The sequence below is a fragment of the Filicampus tigris genome, chromosome 6 (genome assembly GCF_054856515.1).
Source record: "Filicampus tigris isolate MCC_2025a chromosome 6, RoL_Ftig_1.0, whole genome shotgun sequence".
Lineage (NCBI taxonomy): Eukaryota > Metazoa > Chordata > Actinopteri > Syngnathiformes > Syngnathidae > Filicampus > Filicampus tigris.
In genome coordinates this window covers 11,436,848-11,455,608 of record NC_141222.1, presented here as the reverse complement: position 1 = coordinate 11,455,608, position 18,761 = coordinate 11,436,848, and the positions used below count along the sequence as shown (strand labels likewise).

At 40.2% G+C, this 18,761-nt stretch overlaps 1 protein-coding gene across 1 annotated transcript; it reads left to right on the top strand.

Annotated features, from left to right (window-relative positions):
* The first annotated feature begins 4,448 nt into the window (after nucleotides 1-4,448).
* On the top strand, nucleotides 4,449-18,182 carry dcaf15 (DDB1 and CUL4 associated factor 15). Its single transcript, XM_086034422.1, has 13 exons — nucleotides 4,449-4,886; nucleotides 8,265-8,362; nucleotides 8,479-8,617; nucleotides 10,753-10,859; nucleotides 10,951-11,078; nucleotides 11,183-11,344; nucleotides 12,804-13,352; nucleotides 14,636-14,727; nucleotides 15,136-15,258; nucleotides 15,339-15,415; nucleotides 15,493-15,597; nucleotides 17,181-17,296; nucleotides 17,485-18,182. The coding sequence occupies exons 1-13, from the start codon at nucleotides 4,791-4,793 to the stop codon at nucleotides 17,538-17,540; spliced, it is 1,848 nt and encodes a 615-aa protein (XP_085890548.1). The 5' UTR covers nucleotides 4,449-4,790; the 3' UTR covers nucleotides 17,541-18,182.
* Nucleotides 18,183-18,761: the final 579 nt, after the last annotated feature.

Sequence of the window (18,761 nt, the reverse complement as noted above, 5' to 3'; positions counted from 1 at the left end):
AAAACAAAAGGATACGTCTGACAAATAGCAAGATAAAATGATTTCTTGTTTTCCAATTTAGGAGGATTATTTTCTTGGTGATAGCCAGTACTGTGTACAATATAGTATTTGTGTGGTGATTAAGTTGCATGATAATATAAGTCTTCTAAGACAACCAGAACAGCCCACTTGCGATTGATCCCACCCTGAGAAGTGTGCATTCGTCTGCACCGGCGGGTACCCTTACACCCGGGCGGCAAAAGGGCTGTACGAATTGTTTCCACATGCTAGTTCTCGGAGCTGTATTGAGATATTCCCCAGGTGTATTTTTGTATCTACCGTTGTCTCCACTGCCTCTTTCGAATATCCTGCAGAGAGTAACTGTGTGGGTTCTCTGCGTCAGTCATTCGCAACTGGTGGGTTGGGACCCAAAAGTGGGTCGCAGACAGCTATATTGACATGGATTTGTGTTGAGATTTTTTTTTTTTTTTTGCTAGTTAAAGTTTAGTCAGAATCACCGACGGACGGCCATTTAAAATTAGAGGCGGAACGGCCAATAGACGGGTACTATTTTTTCCCCCCGGAAAAAAAGGGTGAATGACAGACGACGGAAGAGTACCCACGCTGCAGACGAATGACAAATAAGGGCGCGCTCAATTTTTAGGAAAATGCCCAGCTCTGGTTCTTGGCGGTATGTCAAACTCATTTTAAATTGTTTAGAAAGGTAACATATTGTACATACATATTTTCAGAGGGGTTTTTTTTTGCGAAAAAATGCATTGTTCTTAACTTCTATAAAATGAGTTGGCACTTTGCAACAATAGCAAGATGCGGGTCCTCGGATGACAAGTTGAGAACCACTGCGGTACATGTTCCTACTTGAGCAAATATACTCCCATAGGGTTTTGCAGGTGCCCCCTTCAACAACTGGCAAAATACTCAGGAAATATTTCATTTTAACATCGACATACATACATACATACATACATAAATATGCAAAGGTAATGCCATTTTGAGGATAATAAAATCATGTCAGATCAACTTCATCATAAACAAAAATGTGCTTCTAATCTAAAGGGATTTCTTACCACACAGCCAGGGGGAGAGATGCCCTCTACCCGACAAGTCATTTTGATCCATACAAACGTAGTATTTATGCAGGATATTGATTTTCAAATTTTGATATTTGTCTTACTTAAATTGAAACAACAAATGTTGCATCACACTTACGGAAATTATTGTTTTTAACAGCCATTTGATTATTGCCAATTTCAAATTAATAGGTCTTTGACAAATCAAAATTGCTTAAGAAGTGTAACTATTATCTTATTTTATATCAGATAAACAGTTGACAAACACACTTCACACTTTTGAGATACTGTATGTGGCATGAGAGTGCTATTCACCACCAGACATCAGGAATGTTGAAGAAGAATGGTCCAAAATCCTGCATTGATGCACGTCTGTTCTGCAACTACAGGTAACATTTGTTTAAGGTTATTGATGCCAAAGAGACCATGTCAAAGGGTTCACTTACTTTTTCTTCCCTGTCTTGTGAATGTTCCTTATTTTCAATGAAAATATTACAACAATTGATTGTGAAGTTAGTTCAAATAGACTGTTTTATATTCTTGTGATTTAGACGAATTCTAGCATGACATTATATGGCTAATTTATGCTAAAAATCAAGAAATTCCAAAGGCTTCACATATTGTTTCCTCCAACTTTAGCTTCCAATTACTACAAAAGAGTTTTCAGCTTTTCCGTTGTTCTAGAATTTTATTAGTTTAGAAATATTTAGCCGTCTTGTGCTGTAACGGAGAGCTAAACTTCCAGTATGCATTTTTACTAAATGTTTTGAGGATCAGGTTAGATTTGCTTTGTTTGGTTTCCACCAAAAATTAAGAAAATAGGTTTTGAGTAATTAAATTTGTAGTTGTGGTCATGGAATTTTGCTAGAATAATTCTTGAATTATATAGTAAAGACTGTTTAGGGTTTTGTTTTGTTTTGTTTTGTTTTGTGTTTGTTTGAACTATTGTTACTGAAGAAACCAAACAGTACATTTTTTCCAGTAAAGAGTAAAGTCAGAGTTAACATAATCAGTAATAAACCGGGATAACCCAGCCCAGCGATTTATTTGTGACGTCACCTTTAATAGCCCTGCACGATGTAAGTCGGACATGCGCTAAAAAAAATGCATGCGCAGAAGCACCTATGTACGCAATCAGCGATGCAGTTAAAAAAATATATATATATAATACACAGAGTTGGGCACCTGACCCTTTTTTGCCGGTCCGTCCTCCGTCCGTGACCTGGGTAACCTTTTGGTCTCGTCCTTCCGTCTTTATTCATAAAAATGATCGTCCTCCAGCCCCGTCCTTTTAAAGTGGTTCCGTCCTTAAGTCCACACCCACCCACCAAAAAAAAAAAAAGAAAAAAAGAAAAGCATCCAAAAAAAGCATCCGTGCATGACGCCGCGGTAGAGATGCTAACGGCAGAGGTCTGTTTAAAGCTCATTAGCTGGCTAATTTACTATTAAAATAAAATCTGCTTACCTTATGGGCACCCACTTCTGGGTTAACAGTTTAACGAACCGCTTGCCACCACGTATGTGTGTAAGGACTAGACGAAGTGAGCGAGTCAAGAGTTGTAACTGCTTTATTTAACAGCGGTCATTGTTTATATGTCAGCAAATGTGAAAGAGGTCATTCAGTCATCCAGGGAGCGCTTCCATTGGTCAGCCCTTCGGGTTGCTGATTGGCTCATTGGTTTCCCCTCCAGCAGTTTTGGGGCTGCTACATGTGTTCACAGCAAATCCGTTTAGGGCGTTTCTGGCGGCGCAATTCAATTGAAGTCAATGTAATTAGCGCGTTTCCGTGCGGGGCGACGCGGGTGATGCATTTGGAGCGATGGAACGGCGGAGCGAAGCACAGAAAATCCGTCCCTTCGCCGCGGCTAAACAAATGAACTTATTTCCCTCTTCGCCTCGCGGCAGTCAATCTGCATCGAGGAATACTACGTCACACACAGCGTCCTGTACACTTGTCAGGTCTTGTGTGGTGAGCGCAAAACGAAGGAAAACATTATCGTTGTGGCTTGTGGACATCCCGACCTATATGACACGGCCAGCTACCAGTAGCGGGACACGAAAAAAAGAGAACAGGCTTGGAGTAGCGTGACTAAAGAACTTGTTATACCTGGTATGTTTTTACTTTCTCTATTTTTTTTACAGCTGAACTTTACCAAGACAGCAATATTTGTTCTCCTATTTTATCTCCTGTTGAAAATTCTCCTGCGCAGTTGGGTAAATAGTGGCACGTTTGAAGTGATCGGCGGCAATTTTGGTCATTTGCCCATTTTGCCGAGTAGGTTGAGATCAACTGTGGCGCCTAACGACCACGTCACATACATGAGGGACGATTAATGGGCAGGACTAAAATCCACCTCCGCCCTTGCTTAGTCCGTCCCTTTTTTAAAACTTGTCGCCCCCCGTCCTCCGTCCCAAAAATGGGCGTCTGCCCGGGACGGAGGTACGGACCGTTCCACCCCCGGACGGACTGCCCAGCTCTGATAATACATATTACATCCTAATAGATTCTTATGAAGTGCCCTCCTGTCTACTGTATCTTCGTTATCTTTAAAAATTGACTTCTATTAAATGAGTACACTAAAGAAATTAGTGTTTGAATAAGAACAAAATACGTGAAGGTAGTGAAACACATTTTAGGATGTTAAATTATATCTATCATTAATCAGAGGTTGAATATGGAGCAATTATTATTATTAATAGTAGAAGTAGTTATAGTGGTAGCTAGAGGAGCACAGAGACATTAAATATGGGACAGTGAAACAAAATAGCAACAAAACAGGTAACACTTTGATAAAGAGGACATTTTAGAAGGACACTGAAGAGACTTAAAACAAAACATCCCGTTACAGTAGAATTTCCAAATAGACCTTTCTATTTGTTGTTTTTGTTGTTGTTACTTATATAATGCACAGTTTGGTGTATGTTGCTTGTGTGCTCAGTGTATAGTTCTCATTATCATGTTTTATGGAAAATATGATTGGATGTTGGTTTTGATTAATAAAGTTTAAAAAAATATATCTATTAACATTTTACATTTTTATATTATAATATTCAGATCAAATTAAATGTGTTTTTTGTAATGAAGATATTGAGACCTTAGAACGTGTATTTTGTGATTGTACATACTCTAAGATGTTGATTGTTTGCTCGGTTTTGCATTTTTCATGCGTCATTGAGAAGCGTTTCTTTATTTTTGCTCGATATTGATTAAAAGAATTTACGCTGGATGGAAATTGTAACCTACCTTGGTTAGATACACGGAAACGTTTAAAACATTTCCTACTCAAGCAAGAGGATTTGAAAGAGTTGCATATGTCATATAGTCATATACTGTATACTTTATTTGGGTTTCGAATAACTACGACGTATTGTGCAGAGGCATCACTCCGTGTTTTGTCTCAGTGTGGTTGCCGTACAAAGCGATCAAAGATGGTCGACCGGGTCACAGATAGCGATAGACAGGCATTGAGAATTTAGTGAACGTCTCACATCTGACAGTTTCTTCTCGTTTCTCTGTTGTTCTATTCGACTCCTCCGCGGCATTACAGAGATCTCCTGTGAGAGGAGCTAACGTGTCAAGTAAACAGACGATCGAGGATGTTACAAACAAAGAAATGAGATTTGACTCCGACTGGCGAAAAACTGGCCCAGTCGGTTTCGTGCAGCAGCGGGCCAATCAGAGGCATCCGGAGCTCAACGCGAACAACAGTTCAGTCAGAGATGGCGCCCAGCTCGAAATCCGAAAAGAAGGACATCAAACACAAAACTCAAAGAAGACACAAAGACCATGTCGTAAAACTTCTCGTGCGAGGGCAGGTATGCTTGTTATTTACTAAACACGAATCTGTAAGTACGGCAAGAATGGCTTTGGTGTAATATGATGCGACTGCTCCTTGTTTTCGTTAGCGTCCGAGGCCAAGTTGTAGCTGCGACCTAGCTCGTTGGCTAACTAATGTGAATTAACGGAAGACGATCATTATCATTCAAAGCTAGCTGCACCTTTTCATTTACTTTCGTTTGTATTCTGGTTTTGTTGGCCAATAGGTTTACAAATACTTGGGACTCCTTTGCTTGCTAGCGTATATACCCTTGCCTTAACACAGGTACGTGCGGTCAGGGCAAGCACGGGAGGCAGAGTCACCCTGCCCACTTATGGAGTAAGATCGCTGTCAAAAAGGCATATGCGTGAATAACGATTCGTATCCGTAATAGTAATAATTTGTGAGTACAAATTAAAATTGTCAGGGTTTGACTTCTTTTCTTGAGAGTACAATCAAAATTGCGAGCGTTTGAATTTTTTTCTTGTGAATACGAATCAAAATTGTGACGGTTTGACTTATTTTCTTGTGAGTACGAATAAAAACTGTGAGCGTAATTGTTTTTTGTGAATACAACTCTCGCTTCCACGACTACGAATCTTCACTACGCACGAATTGACAGCTGAGGATACGAATCACTTTGAGAGGACGAATCTGCACAACATGCTGATTAGAATGACGTCACGCAGAACACAGGCAGGTCCCAAGGGGAGCTAATCGATCTGTGATTCCTCGCCAATATGAAATCCGGTATTTCCTTTAGTATTTATAGGTACTTGGTAGTTTCATAGTATTAGTGCAACTCAGCATAGTGTATTGTTTTTTGGTTCCATTTTAAAATGCACTAAACATTCAGCAAAAAAATATTTACGGCCACAATTCAATTTCAATTACTGGTACTTCACTAAAAATAAGTCAGGAATGCTGGTACAACCTGCACAGTTTAGTAGAAGTTGAATGTACTATCATCTTGTCTTTATTCTTTTGTACAATACCTTAAAGAGTTCTACCTGTAAGCTACTGATAGTCATATAAGAGCAGCAGCTTGCTGGTGTGATTATGCCGCAATTTACATATGATCCGATTAGTCAACTAATCGCAACTCCTGTTGGTGAATAGTCAACTAGCAAAATAATCGTTTGTGACAGCCCTATTTGACACTTGAATCTGGGCTGGAGTAAATCGTTACATCCATAACATTTACAGTGGATCTATTTAAATGATATCCGGAGAAAACGTAATGGGGTTTGCTGAACAGGTAGGTATGCTGATGATACTGCAGTGGACCTCGGGGGTGGTTTACAATTTGCTCAGAATGAAGAACTACAAAAGAAAAAGGGATCATTATTAATAGGATTCAGATTATTTTTTCAGTTTTATATCATGCAATCACTTGTCAACATAAAATTGAGTAAATTCTACGTTGTTTTTCAGTGTACTGACAAACCATAATTTGATGCATATAAAACACACAGTGACATTTCATATATTTTCCTAGGAATACACAATCACAAGTTTGCTCCATGGGTCATGTAGCGACTCCAAGCATCCTTGTCGCTTCTGAGAGAAAGTGGGTGGGTTGGGTACTTGTCTGACGCGCTGCTGTTACGGTGGCTAGACAATTAAAACACTTGAGTCTTGAATGCGCTTTGATTGGTTTTAATGAAAAAGTGGCTTTCACGGATACACTCTGGATGGTTTGATGGTCGCACAATATGGCATAATGAAACTGTAGCGTGTAGAAAAGTAGCGTATGGCGAAGCGTGGCTTAGCGTGGCGAAGCGGTCAACAAAAAATACAGCTACCCAGCCCGACTCTCTCTACCGTACAGCTGTTAAGCACGCCTATTTAAATTAACCGGCATTCACCACTTACGACATGTGACCCTAGCACCAGCCCGTTAACATAGCAACCAAAACACCACGTGACATAATTCAATTATGGCGCCTACAGGGATTACATTACAGGGATTCATAATTTGCTTTTATTATGCATAATAGATCTTATATAGAGACTGAACTGTTCTACAACTAGGTACAAATAAAGGCTGCTGGTGGTTTGGATATGCCAGAGTTACCAAGGAGACGTAGAGTGAACTCCCAGTGAGCCCTGTTTTAATGTTAAATCACCTGTAATTTAAGCCAACTCCGATAAAGCTGACGTGTGCATATATTTATTAATATCCCAAGATATTACACTAACAACTCATAAAATATGTACAACACACACTATCTCAGTGTCTACAAACACGGTATACTGTACTTATGAATATGTAATATTTGTACCAAAAAAACATGCAAAGACAACAACACTCAGTAAGATGTTAAAGCGGATAAACCTCACTTGTGTTTTAATGGGAATCATGTCTTCAGCAAGGTAATAAGTCACTGCCTCAGTTACTTCTTTACAATGCTTTCTTGTTTTTTCATATGGAGTGCTCTTGTTAAATGACTGTGTTACCGTGGGTTGCGTTAGCTTGGAGCTAGCGGCTGCCTCTGGCTACCGTGTGTCTGATCTCCATTTGTTTTGGCTGTCGGCGCTGACGTCCGAACCGAGTCTCTGCAAACTTAGCAAATAACTGGTTTGGGCTTTCTCCCCCGAGGAAAAGCCAAACCAAATCGACACTGTGGATGTGGAGTTTCTTTTCGTTACCAACTCTGCTTTGTGGTGACTTTCCGCTATAGCCTCCCGCTATACAAACAAACAGGGAGGCGTCGAGTGTCACGTACGGTGCACTGTGCGTTCTGTGATTGGTTGGTCGGGTATATGCGTCAGCGGCTTTGCACCGCCATTGAGCTAAACTGTTTGGAATGTGCCATGTAGACGATCAAACGATCTTTCGGCTTTACATATCGTGAATACGTTAAACCGCTTAACGATCTAATATCGTCATATCGCCCACCCGTACTTGACCATATACTGTATTAACTATTCTTTTGTTTTTCTTGCTTTCATATTGCTAAATTTGATTGGACTTGAAGCATAATTACAAGTTTTCAAAACAATTGTTTCAACTAAGGTCAAAATAAAATTATGGGCTGATCTTTTTTGGGTTCACAGAGGAGTCAGTGCCTCACCTGTCATGAATCTCAGCGCAAGTCGCTGTCTTAACAGTTTATAATTTGATGTTGAGGAAAAAATACATTTCGACTTTATTGTAATTGATCATGTAACAAGTTACAAGGAGACAAAAATAGTTTCAGCTTTAACTACTTGTGATGACAGCTCAAAGCCCAATAGTGTGCTATTACGTCTATCACAACAATCAACGTTTTAGTGGAATCGTCTCGTATTGCTTTGCATCGTGTCACCTTTTTGCCAGTCAATAAAGATGCTAGCTAACAAGCGTTTTTCTTATAATTGTTCCTTTATGCAGCTTTCAGGGCAGTTTTCTCAGCATCTTTTCAGGAAGCTCCCTCCTCGAGTGTGTGTCCCATTAAAGAACATTGTCAGTGAAGAATACCTGAGAGCAGGGTAAGTAGAAGTTCTTACCCCCATGCACTGGTTGCCCTTCCTAACTAACATTTGATTGAAGAAAACTAGTGTTGATCCACACAAGCCTGTTTAACCCTTTACCTGTTTGGTCCCAGGCATATCTTTCTTGGCTTCACCAAGTGCGGCCGCTACGTTCTGTCCTACACCAGGGACTGGGGAGAGGATGATGAGTTCTATTTCTATACCTACCATCTCTATTGGTGGGAGTTTAAACTCCACAGTCGACTTAAACAGGTAAAACAAATCAAATACAGTACAACAATATGTTAGTCTTTTATTTCATGGTATGTCCAGCTCAACGACACTGTCAACAAATACAAATTACATTTAGCTCAAAATTTAGCCAGGATAAGCATATTTTGGGTTTAAATGTTGTGCAAAAGTGCAAATATGCAGTACAGTACATAAATTGACTAGGCATGGGCCGATATTAGATTCTGATGGTATGATTACAATGAGCAAAAATGTTGCGGTATCACGGTACAAAAAAATTACAGCTCTAAAATGTCCTTTTCAAAAAAAAAACAAAATTTGGTTAAATAAAAGCAGTGGGGTTTTTTCCCCCCCTTGACCAGTCTATTTTATTTTTAAATGAAGTATTGAATATTTGTTAAGAAATGTTTAACTTGTTAAGTTTAAATAAATAAATTAATGTTAACGTTTTTCTTGTTTTAATTCATCTTAGTCAAGTCACGGTGTTCCGTCACTGGTGAGTTCTTTTTAGAATGACCCGTTGGGATGCTGTTGTGCTTGGGGCTAACTTGTACACCTGGCACCTACACAATAGTACACTTTTTTGTTCTTAAGGACAATGCAGAGGCATCCGTGTAACTACCTCTTTTGTCCAACCTTCATACGTCCCCTTCCTCCTCCTTATGAAACTGCTCTCTGAGAAGGAGAAAAAATGTTAATTGGAGACAATTAATTTTGAAGAGCCTGCTCGTTTAATCAACTGCAAGCAGCCAGTTGTATTGTGCTATGCTTAGAAGTCCCCTAAAAAAAAAAGGAAAAAAAAAAAGCTCATTACCGTTGACAGATAGTCTCAGCGGTTATTGAAACCTTGACTTTTTGAAACCATGGTAAACAGTAGGGGTGTAACGGTACGCTAAATCATGTTTCGGTTCGGTTAGTTTTTTTTTTATATATATGTATATTTTCGGTACAAAAAACAGATTTTTTTTTTTAATATATATTTTTATTTTGAAAAGATGTAAAGTAAACTGTACTTGTTTTCAAAAAATAAATAAAAGCGAACCATTCGGGTGATACTCTAAGGAACTACACCAGAATAAAAAATACACTAACAATAAATATCTAATTTTATAAATTATTAAGACACTGAAATCTTTAAATAGTAAGCAGCAACAGCCTGTGACTATGACACATCTAAGTATTCAAGTTAAAGCCAAATTGTCATTACAGTACATATATACACTTTTTGTGATGAGAAAAATACACACAATAACAGTTACAATTATTGCTAATTATATTAAAACAATTTTTATAATGAAAAAAATACCGTAACTTTAAAAAAGTCATTATGAAATTGTATACACTTTTTAGGCATTGAAATCTTTGAATGTTCAACAGCATATTGTAACGAATTGGGTTATCTGTGTTGTGTTCGGATTTGTGTATTGCTGAGTTTTGATGTTTCCGAGGTTCACGAATGCATCGTACGGCAAGCGAGTGGAGCAGCGGAGAAAGAAGAGCGCGAGCAGTTGTGCTTGGATCAATAAAAACATGATAATTAAACTACGTTCCTGTAAGACGCTACAATATGATAAATCTCGCTATTTAAGTTTGACGTTTTTGCTCCCTCGTCTAAGAAACATTCACAGTCGGATGATGCCGTGCATGTTAGATGTGCTACCTGCCGCCCATCTCATGTAGCAATGTCGGCACACAACTTTCGAACTTAACCGCGTACCTTTCCCCATCTGCGATTTTAACAGGGCAGCCAGAATGTTCCCAAACAGGAGACCGCAATGTACGGGGGGACCTTCGAGCTCTGGCTCTTTTCTGGCTCTCTCTTTTGTGCCGCTACCCTCCTCTCCCGCATGTAACAGTCAATAGCGCCCGTACGTAAGCTCGCGCTAATAAGTGGACCGAACCGAACGCAAGTGGACCGAACTCAACATGCCATACCGAAACGTATTAATACACCCACGTGTACCGTTACACCCCTAGTAAACAGTCAAACCGGTAATCAGCCCATGGACTTTTGTGAAAAAGGTCATTAAAAGAAAGCTAATTGTAACCTTAAGACTTTTGCATGATTCTGTACAATTTAATTTGTAAGGATTCTGTCACAGCAGAATCAAGCGAGACCTCTTACGCTTTTTGTCGACTATGTATTTTCATTCCAGGTCCAATACGTGCGCCTGTTTGCAGGCGAGGAAATCTACAATGACCTTTACCTAACTGTGTGCGGGTGGCCAAATGACCAGTCTAAAATGGTCATCTTCGGTTTTAAGTAAGACAATTTTTGCGTCACTCAGTAGCCGCACATGACTGCTCCATTATTCTGTTGTAATCTTGTTGACCTACGTGGCGCAACTTTTCAGCTCTCTCCTGATGAACTTGATGAGCGCTGAGAACTACAGAGACATCTGCATCACAATCGTTTCAATGCCTCCACCTCAGCCTTGCGCTGAGTGCTGCGCTCTTCCTTCGACCGCATCCGTAAACAATGGTAAGCAAACACTAACACACACACACACACACACACAGAAACACTCCTCTGCTGACCTTACTTCTTTAGCCCATCCCCTCTAATTTTCGTGTGGGTCTCTGCAGGAAGCAGTCAGTGTCTGGAGCACGGCTACGTCCTCAACAGCAAGTATCAGGTGGTCTATCCCTTTCCCACGTTTCAACCTGCTTTCCAGCTGAAAAAGGACCAGGTCATCTTGTTAAATACAAGCTACTCTCTGGTGGCTTGTGGCATCTCTCTCTGCAAAGGTAATTATTTAAATTTGCTGATAAATCGCTACTAAGCCAGTCCATCACATATGTACAATATGTCCCTCCCAACGCAGCCAAAACCACCTGAACTGTCGAGCAGTTGTGCGGGGGTTCAGCAACTAGTTTTCATGAGTGGCTGACAGTCGGCAGTGTCAAGTCAACATCAGGGAGCGACAACATGGAATTAAACAGAAAAAGACAAATACAAAATCAACTGTTTACTTGGCCTGGACTAGTTTAAGTACAGTGAACTTGGAATGACTTCATTGGCTACTATCATGAACCTTTAAAGCAGAAGTCAACCCAAACATATTTTTGCAAGAATATGTTCCCAGCAGGCCCACTAGTTGAAACACGACATTCTGCTAAATTTTGAGTTTGTGGAATATAAATTACGCAGCAAAATGCACTTGTTTTTAGCTATCTCTGTGGGCAGATATTCTGTCTTCTGTCGACTGAAAATGACATCACAACTGCTCACAACGACCAATCGCGGCTGACCTGTTTTCTGAAGCTGAGCCGCGATTGGTCGTTGTGAGCAGTTGTGATGTCATTTTCAGTCGACAGAAGACAAAATGGCTGCCCCCAGAGATGGATAAAAATGAGTGCGTTTTACTGCTTATCTCTTTTTCCACAAATGCAAAATTAATCAGAATGCCGTCTTTTCTGGCCTTTCATGCATTTCTGGCCTTTGCTATAATGTTTATTTACCACGTGTGCTTTATTTATTAACCTAATTTGAGGCTGTCATAATAGTGTACCCTGCCCCTCTCCCAAAGTTAGCTAAAGTAGGCTCCAGTTAACCCTAAGGAATAGCACAATAGAAAATGAATAGATGGTTGTCTACATCTGTCTAAATCATGTTACCTTCAGTTCACATCAGACGTTTTCTGCGAAATGGGCGAAGGAGCAAAACCAATCCAGATTTTTGCATCTGCAAATTTGTGAAGAGTAACTGTCTTGATATTTGAGATTTATTTGATCCTACTTGTAATTGAAACATAAAATGGAAATAATTGTAGTGAAAATGATAACTTCATCATTTGTGACACACGTCAATGATGAGACGTCAGCTTTAGTAGACGTCCCGAGGAATGATCGCTTCATTCCCCCCCCCCCAACATTTGTACTTTCTCCCGCCTGGCTCCTCGCATTCTTCTTGCTTCCCGGGGAAAGGTCTTAGCTTTATCTGACTGCAGTACACGCTCCTCCAAAACTATGCCCGCACGTATGCGCAGAGATTTCCTCTGCCCGCGCTTAGAAAGGCTGGTCGTACTTTTGTTTTTATTAGGTGTACCGAAAAGAAATTAGGGCACCTGGGAACCCTACTTAGTCGCAATGTCGAGTCCTGCATTGTATGTCCTTTATTCCCTGTATGTTGTCATGGTTTAACGCCCCACTTATCATATTAAGTATTAAATATTAAATTGCAGTTAATTGGCTGTGTTTGTTTCAGGAAAATCCGGTCCGTCGTCCCAAATTCTCTACACAAAGAGAGCGGCTCTGTCAAGTCAGGCGTCCACATCGTCCTCTCCCACCGCTTCAACTTCCTCATTGACTCAGGGACTTCCTGATGGGCACCCAGCACAGAGCAGGTTAACCCCCGCCCCCTCTACTTCCAACCAATCACAAGCCGCGATGCGAGCCCGAGAATTTGCAGCCGACCTCTTCCGACGGGCCCAAGGCGGAGCTGAAAAAGAGGGAGCACAGAAACCAGCAGAGCCGTTAGTGGTAAACGCTGAGCAGGAAGAGCAGGATTGTCCAAAGACGACGCAGAAAGAAACGCGCACTTGTTCGCCACAAATGTTGACTTCCGGCCATAGTTTAATGCAGTCATCAGAAGAAATGATGTCCCCCGCGTCCTCTTCATCATCGCTTTCTTCCCCTCCTACCCCACCTGCATCTCAGGAGGTTGACCCCAGTGAACCTGGGTATGTCAACTACTCATGTCTGCACTACTGTTTCCAGCCGGGCTTATTGGAGCAGAATACAGGAGGCGATACAGGTGAAAGAACAACATACAGCATACGCGCGCCTGCGATAACATTATGACCACTTGCACAATTGAAGGAGATCGTGTAGTTGTGTCTAACATTCTGCCGGCTCAATTTTTCATTATCACTCAGAGGGCTATTCATTTAGTGCAGTACGGTTCGACAACAGCCGCAAAAATGAGCTTGTTGTTCAATGAATAATCTCAACGTCAAATCGAATTATCTTTGTAAAGGCAGATTTTTGGATGGGCAGTTCTTCTATTGGATCTCTTAAGTCAGGGTTATCACTCTTGTTTTAATGGCGGGTCACGTTGTGGTTCCCCCGAGAGGGGATGGGAGTTTATAACCTCATGAATGCATAATCGTTAGGTGAATAACAGCACGCCAGAATAGATGCTTCACTTGGTTTCAAGGTCACGGTGCGGGTTACATACAGTGCAATAAAGGAACAAAGACTGTCTATATTTTGAAACAAAATCGAATGAAATCTTAAAACATCATCAGTTTTGATTTTTTCCTGTTAGGAAAGTGCAACCTTGATAGTTTGTCTTGTTTTTAGGAAATGCACATTGACGAAAAGCGCAACAGTAGCAGTTGCAACATGGTGAATTATCATGCCATTATAACTAGGGGTGCTCCGATCGATCGGCCACCGATCGTGATCGGCCGATTTTCCTGAAAAATCGGAGTATTTGATCAGAGCCTTTTATTCCCCTTAAAAAAAAAATCTGATCACCCGCAGCTAATGCTTTGATGCAATGTGACAGCGCTGTATCGGGGGATTGTGATGCAACTCTGCACATAGGCTGGTCTCATGGCTGTCGACGTGCAGTACAAGTGACAGCATTTCCACAGGGTGACGCATCGTGGGTAATATTTTTAAAATATACAGATAATCCATGTGATCCGCTATCGGCCGATCCCGCTCAGGGACGATCGGTATGGTGTCATCAAACATCCCTTATTATAACCTTAGAAATGTGTCGGTTGAAATCAATGTTGCTAGCCATGACGTCGGCTGGCCAGAAGCTAAGTTGCACTGTGCTTGTTTAAAGACAAGGCATGTGGCTCGAGCGCAGCACAGTTGCACTTCTTGGCCCATTTAATAATCCGTCATATCCCATAAGCGTCCCCGCATTTGATCAATGGATGATTATGTTTGGAAAAAAAATCTAGCAAGCTTCTGGCCTTTGAGCCTTGAGTTTAGCCTCGTGTGTTAACTGGTCATAAAGTTGTTAAAGACACTTTAAACTTTTTGTCTTTTGAGATTTGCTCATTATGTTTTTGCATCAAGGTTACCAAGACGATAAAGTACAGCTGCCGTTCACAGTCACCGATCTTAAAGGGCGGAGCCTGCAGCTGGTCAGCGAGCCACACGATGGACAGGTCAGTGACATGCTGGAAATAACAAACATGGCTTTGGAAGCGAGACCGGCAACTTTTATGGTAAAACTTAAGATCAAAGGGGTGCATTCGCGTTAGCCGCTAATCATAGCAGTGACATCACTCGTGCTATGAGCTTGCCGGTTATTGTAATTCACAATGCACATTGGATGCAAAAAATGCCATTTTGTATAGCAAGATATTTTTTCGTTTTGGACAAAATAACCCATGGTATGCACACTGGCATAGTTTGCCACGAAAAGAACATTTACAGACTTCTGAGCAAGGACAAACAAGCCTGTGTGTGCAGTGACCAGGGTTCTAAATTCACTTTTTTGATCACCACGAATATGGCTGGTAACTTCAGAATACATGGGATTTGCTTGTGTATGTGTGTCTGTTCTTTCACAGAGCGTATGTGTCGAGCAGTTGACGCTGGACTTTGAGTATCTAATTAATGAGGTGATCAGGAAAGATGCTGCCTGGGCGCCGCAGTTCTGCTCTTTCAGTGACTACGATGTGGTCATATTAGAGGTAAACAAACAGGCGATGATTTGAGCACACATTTGAATTGGAAGTGTGTGCGTGATAATGGTTTCACGTGTACGCGTCAGGTGTGTCCGGAGACCAACACTGTCATGATTAGCATCGGCCTGCTCTTGCTGGCGTTCTCCCCCTCAGAGCATTGCAGGTACTTGTCGTCTTTTGTGACTTCTTCAGGAAAGAGTTTGAACTCCTCCTTGAAGCGTGCGCTTTTCCTCTTGTCAGGCCCAACACGTACCATTCAAACCTGCAGGTCAGTTGGGACCTTAACACAGGTGTCTGTTGCACCGTGGGCGTCGGTGACCTTACAGAGGTCAAGGGTCAGACCAGGTAAGCTAGCGCCCAGTATCATTATATATTGTGTTTGCGCCTCGCCTCATTTTGCCGAGTCAGCGCAAGCCGGGGCTCGGCAAAGTATGGCCCGTGGCCTACATAAGTCCCGCCGAGCATTTACAATGAGTCCTGTGACCTTTGCTGCTTTAATGGTGTCGTACTTCTCCTAAAGTTGCTTAAAATCGATGTTTTAATTTGTCCTATTAAATAATTGCTTAATTGATTTATTGTAAACAATAAAATAAAACATTTGTGAAATAATCCAAAGTTTTGTATTTAAAAATGGGTTGAGTATAATTCATTCTCAACAATCAAATTTCACTTTTGGACTTTTTTTCGATACACTTTTAAACCTTTGGGTCATACCATGCCAAATCACCCAAAAAAATAGACAAATTTAACCAGGTGGATTTTAATTTTAATGAAACTTGTTGTACTTTTTGATAGTGATGGCACAACACTAAATCTCAAATTTTAGGTCCATCGGAGCAGGGGTTTGGGAGGTATGGCCCACTAAATTTTGGCAAAAAGGGGTGTGGCCGCTTTTCATTGGACCCTTATATATTAGGAACTACTGGGACAATCTTCACAAAACAAGTATTGTTGGAAATGGAGTCCAACCAAGAATCATAATTTAAAAGATTGATGTATATTTTATTGACTTGACCTTTTGACCAATATTTGAAATTGACCTTGTGGATCACGTGATCTAAACTTTTTTTTTTTTTTTTTTTTTCATGAAATGTAATCTCTCACATTTTTTGTGAAACATGGAAACGTTTTTTTAGCAGTAAAATCAAAAAAATTATAATAAAGTATACCTACCTCAAATATTCATTGAATATTCGATTAATATTAATTGAAAGTTGATTATTCATTGAATTTTCATTGCAAATTGTTGTCCAATAAGTGACATAATGTTTTCTCTGTACTGTACAAGGCAACTAGAAGAGGCAACCTAAGACGTGAATAGAATAAAAAAAATATTGGGAGTTTTGTTCTAATATTTTCAGAGAATGATTATGACATACCTACACATGCGCATATAAATTTTGGAGACAATCATCGTGGTTTTCGGACATAGAGTTGTCATAGAAGCTGCACTGGAGGCTCTCAGGCTGGCTGCATTGCCACCTTTTTTTTTTCTCTTGCTACCTTTAAGAAAGAGCAGGAAACCTGACGGTTAGGAGTGCTAACTAAATTATGGGAATACTTGATGACGCCATACAGCATTTTTAGAGCACAATAGACCAGGAAACAAGTTCAAAATGAACAGTCTTAGTGTACAGCACGTAACACTTCACAGAGATTGTGTGACGTTGTCCAAAATGTCCAACATGGCAGCATGCCATTATTTTGGTGCTTTTAGTCTTTAAACTTTTTTTCTTTATACACACTGACTAATCAAAAGCTGGAAAATGGATTTTGACCGGTCTGTTCCTTTAAACATTTAATCGATTATTCTATATAATTGTGGTTTGATAATACATTAGTTGTTGATTAACCAATTGATTGTTGCACCTGTAGTAACTAACGTATGCATGCAGTAATGAACATAACCTGTCTCTCTCCTATGTTAGCGGGCGTGTGTGGAGTTCCTACAGGAAGTCCTGCGTGAACACGCTGATGAAATGTCTCATTCCTGAGAGTACCTCACGCTACGTCACTCGCATGACCAACGAAGGACTACACAAAGGTCAGTTGTAGATGCAGATTTACAGTACACTTCATTACAGTATTAACAAGGCTTGCATGTTTTTGTTGTTGTTGACTGACTTAGGCATAGTCACCTTGCCCAATCATTGCACAGATTCTCAAAGATGCTTCAAACTTGATTTTGAGGGTCAGGACTGTTGAATTAATGATTCCTCCTCTCCGATGTAGGATCATCTCTTCAAGTGTTGGCTGATAGCGACAGATGCACTTGGATTGTTCTGTGACGTCCCAATGCGATGGATTTAAATCAAAAGGAGAGCAGCCTTGGAGCTGAAATGCACTGTGATAACATGTACACATCAAAACTGTACTCTGTGTCATATTACTGTAGATATTTCCTTTTTTTTTTCTCTCTTTCTTTCAATTACACATTTGTATTTACATAATGTTGTTTAATTTGTAAGTACAAAAAGCAAATTGAACTGGACTGGATGAAGATTCTGACAACTATTCTAAGAGTTCTTTTCTTACACAGTATATAACTATACCCTAAAGTGTTTGTGTCTGTAATAAAGAGTATGTAATGTACATACTGTACCGGTATGTATGTCAGCCTGTATTTGTGTGTACAATGGGACTGATTATTGCTGCTTGTGAATAACTAGTTCTCTCTTGTGGCTGAAACCGGCCTGGCCCCATTCTGTTGCCACAGAAGGCTGCAGTTTTTCTCATAACACAGAACAAAGCTATCCTATGTTGTTCTATATATGTTTGGGTGAGGTTTATTAAGTATTTGTTTGGCTGCCAGTGGTTTTCAAGTCCTATACATGTTTCACTGATTGATGTAATGCTGTATATTCCCAGCAAGGAATTAAGAATAAGAGAGATTTTGTCAAAATGGAATATTAAAGACATTTTTTGCTGCGGGTGTGAGTCAAATGAATTTTTCCAATTTGAGTAACATTCACATAATACAAAATGTTTCTTGGATGCAGAAGATGAGGATTTCCAACATTTATTAAGCCAAGGCACCAATTTTACAATTGAAAAGTCACAGCACACCACCAAACAAAAATATGAATATTGAAAATGAGCTTGTCTTAGAGTACTCACAAGTTGACTTAGTGTGAAGTCTGGGCCTGAAAGGAGTGTTTCATGTTTATGCCTCTCACTGGCATAGATAAATCAATAATATACTTGTAATAATTATTACATGGACAAATTAAGTGAAATAAGGTAACTTCCCGCGTCACCACTGATATCTTTTTTTGCAACAGTGTCCCACGATACCCTGGTTGGGAATCACTGCAATAAACAATTACAATATGCACACATTTGAGAACGCAGCCACAAACCACAACCTTTTAGTCATTGACAATAAAGCTACAAATATCACAGATTGTACAAAGGTCGAGAGACACCAAGAGGACCTCATGTTTAAAGGTACAGCAGCATAAACTTGAAGGTAGAATCCACATTGCAGTACGTGAACAACAACACTGCTT

What these genes read in the sequence shown, in the direction of transcription:
- dcaf15 (XM_086034422.1), top strand. Translation starts at nt 4,791, where the DNA reads ATGGCGCCCAGCTCGAAATCCGAAAAGAAGGACATCAAACACAAAACT. An exon ending in TCCACAGTCGACTTAAACAG is followed by an intron (nt 8,618 to 10,752) that starts GTAAAACAAATC and finishes TTTTCATTCCAG; the next exon opens with GTCCAATACGTGCGCCTGTT. An exon ending in GCGAGCCACACGATGGACAG is followed by an intron (nt 14,728 to 15,135) that starts GTCAGTGACATG and finishes GTTCTTTCACAG; the next exon opens with AGCGTATGTGTCGAGCAGTT.